This window comes from Corapipo altera, unplaced genomic scaffold (genome assembly GCF_003945725.1).
Source record: "Corapipo altera isolate COAL_440 unplaced genomic scaffold, ASM394572v1 52, whole genome shotgun sequence".
Classification (NCBI taxonomy): Eukaryota; Metazoa; Chordata; class Aves; order Passeriformes; family Pipridae; genus Corapipo; species Corapipo altera.
This window is the reverse complement of record NW_020884930.1, coordinates 4702041-4708040: the sequence shown is the minus strand read 5'-3', so window position 1 is coordinate 4708040 and position 6000 is coordinate 4702041. Positions and strand designations below refer to the sequence as shown.

Below are 6000 nucleotides of genomic sequence, written 5' to 3'. Positions count from 1 at the left end.
ACACACACAGACAGCTGCACACACACACACACAGACAGCTGCACACATCCCCCACAGCTGCACACCCCTCCCCCCCACAGCTGCGCACACACACACAACTGCACACACACACACAACTGCACACACACACACAGCTGGACACACACAATTACCTTTCCCTTCTCCACACGACGGCGACGCCGCCGCCAGCCCGGCACAGAGGGCTGCGGACGAATGGGCCCTGACAAACGCTGCGCGCAGCGCCCCCCGCCCCACGGCCCAGTCTCGCACGGCCCCGCTGCCCGCCACCCCTGCCGCTCAGGCGACGCCGCCCAGGCCCCCCCGGCCCCGCTCGCCGCCCTCTCACTCACCCGCCGCCACCACCGCCCGCTGTCGCGCAACCCAGGTTCCCTTTACGGTCGCTCTCGCTTGGCGGCGGCGCGGCACGCGCCCGCTCCGCCATGCTGTGTGTAGCACTGCGCACGCGCACTCAGCTCCTCCCGAGGGCGGGAAGGGCCTTCCCAGGGCCCCGCCCACCGCCCCCCTCCCGCGCGGCCCCGCGCACGCGCGTCCAGCGGGAAGCGCCACCGCGCCCGGGCGGGCGGGGGTGGTTGCGCAGGGCGCATGCGTGGCGGGGCCGGCGGGGTTGCCGGGAGCCCGCGGCGGGACAATTGAGCGGCGCTGAGACGGCGGGACCGGCGGGGAATGGGGTGACTGGAGGTACGGAGGGATCGGGGGCACGGACGGGGGGCCTCAGTGGAACGGACCTTAAAGATCACCCAGTTTTAGCCCCCTGCCGTGGGCAGGGACGCCTCTCACTAGATCAGGTTGCTCAGAGCCCCATCCAACCTGGCCTCGAACACTTCCAGGGATGGGGCACCCACAGCTTCTCTAGGCAACCTGTACCAGTGTCTCACCACCCTCATAGTAAAGAATTTTTCCCTAATATTTAATCTAAACTTACCCTCTTTTAGTTTGAAGCCATTCCCCCTTGTCCTGTCACTACATGCCCTTGTGAAAAATCCTTACGGCTACTTATCAAATGAAGTGATTTTTTTCACTGATATCTATGTTCAGGGCAATGCACTCGCTGCCTTCATTTTAAATGACTAAAAGCTGATCCCGTGTCACACCTTTGTAGTTGCCCACAACCCCTGTTTTCCTCACCATCTGTGCCGGGAGTGCCTTTTCAAACACTCGGGAGAGCAGCCTGTTAAAAGTTTGTGCCGAGGTGCTTTTAGCAGGGCTCTGTGCACACCGAGTTGGGCTGGACGTGTAAAATTTTGAAATGTTCTTTGTATGTGTGTTTTGTTGTAATGCAGCTATTAATGTACCAAAAGTACTACCGAATGCAGTGCTTGCCAAACCACATGTACTCCCAAGACGGTTTGGGCTGTAGTTTCATGGTGCGCTGGCTTTGGTCAGGCCAGGTGGTTAATAAAAGGCAGGAGCTGTGCTTTTTGCATTGCTTGCAGGTGTTTCCCTGCAGCTGTTCCCCTACAGCCAGACCTAAAGGTAAGGCAAGTACAGGATGGTTTGGTATATAGGTGGTGTCTCTGAGGAAAGGCCATAATTGCAAGTTAATTGATGTAGTTGTAAGGTGGAGCTGTTTCTTGCCCTTGCTACATCCACCCTGATCTCATCTACAAACAAGATTTGGCATCAGTCATTTGTTGCACATCCATGATGGTCTATTTTTTTCTGTGTGCTACTGTAAAGATACAAAATATAAACACTTTAATTATTATCTTTTGTATTTTTTGTTTTCATTATATTTTATAAAAGCTTATATTTTGAAGACAGAGAGGAAGATGTATTGCTGGAAGCAATATTCCATTTTAAAAACACAAACCCCCTAAAGGTTTTTGTAGCTGCAAGTGGGTAATATTGGAAATAGTCTTACAGGTTCTAAAATTTAACATGAGTGAAGTTATTGAGTTACCAAGGGTATTAAATTTCTTACTATTTTGGAATTTCCTAACGAGTCTGATTTTGTGGTTTAAGACCAATAGACAGCACAATGCCCAAATGAATTTGGAAACCAAAACACTTCAATCACAAATATGTGCAATTTATGAACTGCACAGCTCCCCTGTTCCACTGAAGATGTGGCAAGCTCTGGCAGTCCATGGGCAGGGTTAATGTAGCAGCTCAGCCATGCTATAGATGGTCCTTATGCAGAGTCGTGGGGTGTCACCGTGTATTGTTGGGTTGGGTAGAGAACTCATCAGATTCACATGGCACCTGAAGCTGGCTGTGCTCAGTGCTGACACTTGCAGTCTGCTCATCTGGAAGGTTCTTGACTCCTCTGCAGTGTTCACAGTGACTATCAGGTGTTCACACTACGGATAGTCCTGTTATAATAACCAAGCTACTCCCTTATTGCATAGGGTTAACTAAAATTCATATGCTAATGCTGTTGTCAAGTAGGCCTAACTTACGTGAACTGCTGCTTACACATAGTCAGGGGCTTCTTTCCTTGTATTTTTAATAACAGTCACAGTGGAAGTGACAATAGTTCAGGCCATTTTGCCATTAAGGTTTACATATAGTAACAGCATCATATATGTCCTAATTGTTCAGATATGGAGGAGAGAGCTTTGCTTATGTTAGTGTCTGCGTGTTTGGAAAGTGTTTTGACCATAATCCATTACTGTTTGTATGCAAACCTTGGGAAGAACGGTGGTTGTGCCCCAGGAAGCCACTGGAGTGCAGAGTAGCACCAAAAAAAGTGCAGAAACACACTGGCTGTTGCAGCAGGATGCAAACGTGCCTTCGAGATAGTAGAGAAGTTTGTATCTGTATTATGGTTTGTTTTTAACCTAGTAGTTGGAGGGATCAATTAAAAGAAACAGTCCATGAGAATTAAACCAAAATATGCTCCATAAGTTGCTGTACCATGCTTGGCTTCTTCATTTCAGCTACTGTGTTATTTTATTGGAATTTTCTTCTCTTGTTTTCTGTCTACTGCTTTGAAGCATTAAGATTATAACTCATTATTCTAGTGGTTGCAAGTAAACTTTGCCATATTAACATTGGCTATTGGTTTTGTCCTAAGGTTGTTCAAGGGAATAATATTCTTATACTTTGAGGGAAAACCTATTATAGATTTCTTCCATTATTCAAGTGGACACAACATGGAGCTCCACTCTAATTTTGAGCTTATTTCTTGCCCAGTTGTAATCTCATTATAGTGGATGAGACATACCTTCAACATTCATTGTTCATTGTGCACTAATAAAGGGCTTTGCAAAGTTACGTTTTAAGTGTTTAGAATAGTTAGTTTTGCTTCAAATTTTCTTTCTTTTTACAAACTTATGTAAGTTTGTTAAGCAGCTGGACAGTGTTTATCTCCAGAGTATTTCTTGTGATTGGTAACTGCACTATTGGCTTTTTAAAAGAAAGAGGATGTGTTCAACCACAGAATTTGCTGTAGTTGATCCTTCTTTGGATGCATTGTAACGATACTACTTTTTCTTAAATTGTATTATGCTTGTGAATTAAGATTGTTATTTGAAAATATTTTATGATATCCTTTATGTTGTTTTAAAATAGTGCTTGCGTTGTTATCTTTGGATGTATTTTTGTATTTAAAGCTATTCTGACTACAGTTGACTTTATCTGCTTCCTTCCTTCCTGTCCACCTGCCAGAGCAGTACAGCTAAAGATGAGGCGATCTGCAGCTCCGAGTCAAGTCCTAGGAAATGTAGCCAAAAAGCCAAAGTTTACACCACCAGGAAAATGTATTGCCGTTTGTCCCAAGAATGAAACTAAGGAGATGGACCAAGAAATGACATTAAAAGAGGTAAAATGAACAGTGCACTCACTGAAAAGTATATTTGTTTGTACAGTATCGTGACTAAAAGATAGTATCTGAGCTCACCACAAACAACCTCTGCTAAGATTATCTGTTCAGAATAGATTTTGATAGCTTTGCTCTCAGCACCTTTGATCTTGCTTCTCAGGTAGGTTTCTCTAACTCTGTGAAGTGGATACAGAAAAATGTTTTTCAAGTAAATAAAAGTAATCAGTGTTGAGCCCAAATACAATTCCCAGTGTAGCTGAGGTAAGGATTGTATCTTTGCTTGGGCTTTGTTGGATATTTTTGGTAAAAGTAGTTAAAAACCCAAGATACACGTAATAAAGTGTCAGTACATTGAGTTGTAGTTTTACTGCGAGGAACTTTACCTGAAGCCTTTAACATTAACCCAAAAAAGCATCACAATTTCTATTTGTTTATCTACATAATTGAATTTGAATTTTATTAAATTTGGTTCATAAACTATTGGCACAAGTGTTGTTTGATACTGTGTGCATATACTCTCTGTTGTGGAAACTGGGATACATATAGTTGTGCAGGGGTGTATATATTTATGTAGACAGTTTGATAACGACAATCACTGTTCCTGAGATCCCTTGCTATTTTCTCTATTTCTCTTCACCTGCATGAAAGAAATGCTATTGTGAACTCATTTCTCTTTTGCAGAGAGATGAGAAAGAGGGAAGTGCTTCATTGCTTTCTAAAATATGTGTCCAGAATCAAAATGAAAATTTTACACAGTCTGTGGAGTCAACTGGAAAAGTAAAGACAAAAGCAAGTTTCAGCATTGGTAAGTGTAGCAAGGTGGAAATGAAAACAGTAAATGTGCCCAAAGCTGGTAAGAAGATATTTCTTATTTACTGCCATGTATCATTAGAGAATTTTAAAGCTGATGAATAACATGCTGCTTACTGAATTTTCATGGAATACTATTATAAGGGTTGTGCAATGGTGGCATTATTTAGTGTTCTATTGGCTAGAGAGTAAAAGAAACAAGCATTAAATGATTTTTTTAATAAAAAGGGGGGGAAAAAAGTATTTTAGAAGCCAGTTGATAGTGTCACTATTCAGATTTGTGTCTTCCAGAAGAGCACAATAGTCAACTCACTAATCCACAGTTATAGCAATACAAGAGCTGCGATGCCCTAAATAGTGGGAAAGTGTTGTAATTTGGAGACCTTGCTGATCTCTTGCAGAGAATGCTAACCCTTCTGAATGGATTTGGGTTTTTTTCCAGAATTCATGAGGGTTTCTCTTCTTCAGTGTCTCCAGTGGGTATTCAGGGCTCAAGCCAACTCTACCAGCGGAGCAGAACTGGCTCTGCTCATCTGTGTGTGTGTACTCTAGTCATTTGTGCTCTGGTAATGAATATTACTCTGAAAAGCTGGGCAGTAAGCACTGCAAAGACACTGAAGTATCTGAACTGTAGCAAAGGCACTTTGACGGACCTGAACAACTCTGTGGGGTTGAGTGTCTTCATTTCCCAGTCTTGGTGTGCCCTGACCACAGAAAACAGCATAGTTCTGTGTTGTGTGAATACGACCTCAGAGTCAAGTGCATCTTGAAAGCCTTGCACTTGAACTGGGTTATTAACACTGATGGATGAAAATCACTCCTTTTGGAGCCAGCTCAGGCATTTCAACACCTGTCTTACAGTTATTTCACTGTTGTTTCTTCATAATTAATGACATTGATAATGATGTTTTAGGGTTCATTTAACTGATACTTTGTGTAATGAGTAGCGTTTTAAAAGAGCATTTCATGGCCACTTATCACATTGAGTTGTTGGAAATATAATTCAGAAGGCTTTAACAAAGTCTTCTTTTATTTGTGATAAAAGTTGCTAAATCTTGAAGCCTGACTGAAGCAAAGCTACCATAGCTCTGCATCCCAAGGTCCAGCCAATAGTGAGGCTAATTCCCAATAGGGAATTATTCCCAATAGGCACTCATACATCCAATGTACATATACACATGGCTGGTAACACAGGCCAGCATAGACAGAGAACACAGCATTCAGGCAAGCACAAGCAGTGCCAATGGATGCATCCTGTTCCCCTCTCTGGTTGATCGGGGTGAAAGCCTTTTCATGGAAAATAGATGAACATACATGTATCTGTCTATAAATACACATGGACACAGAGAATGCAGATCCCTCCGGTAACTGATCTTATGCACTCAGTCTGTTCAGTAACCAGCTCC

General features: G+C 43.5%; 2 protein-coding genes across 7 annotated transcripts in view; one reads left to right on the top strand and one right to left on the bottom strand.

Moving 5' to 3' along the window:
• The window catches only part of LOC113954578 (RING finger protein 151-like), a 12832-nt gene extending 12383 nt beyond the window's left edge, over positions 1-449 (bottom strand). For 4 of the 5 annotated variants that reach the window (XM_027659099.1, XM_027659097.1, XM_027659101.1 and 1 more), the window contains exon 1: positions 351-449. The gene's annotated coding sequence lies outside the window, so the exon portion shown is untranslated. Of the gene's footprint in view, positions 1-152; positions 244-350 lie in introns of those variants that run through there. The other variant, XM_027659098.1, reaches the window with a different exon arrangement.
• A 155-nt stretch (positions 450-604) lies between these two features.
• RAD54B (RAD54 homolog B) overlaps positions 605-6000 on the top strand; it is a 64424-nt gene continuing 59028 nt past the window's right edge. The window contains exons 1-3 of one of the 2 annotated variants that reach the window (XM_027659091.1): positions 605-699; positions 3631-3784; positions 4466-4589. In XM_027659091.1, coding sequence (XP_027514892.1) covers positions 3647-3784; positions 4466-4589 — 262 coding nt within the window. In that variant the 5' untranslated portion in view covers positions 605-699; positions 3631-3646. The remainder of the gene's footprint in view (positions 700-3630; positions 3785-4465; positions 4590-6000) is intronic. The other variant, XM_027659092.1, reaches the window with a different exon arrangement.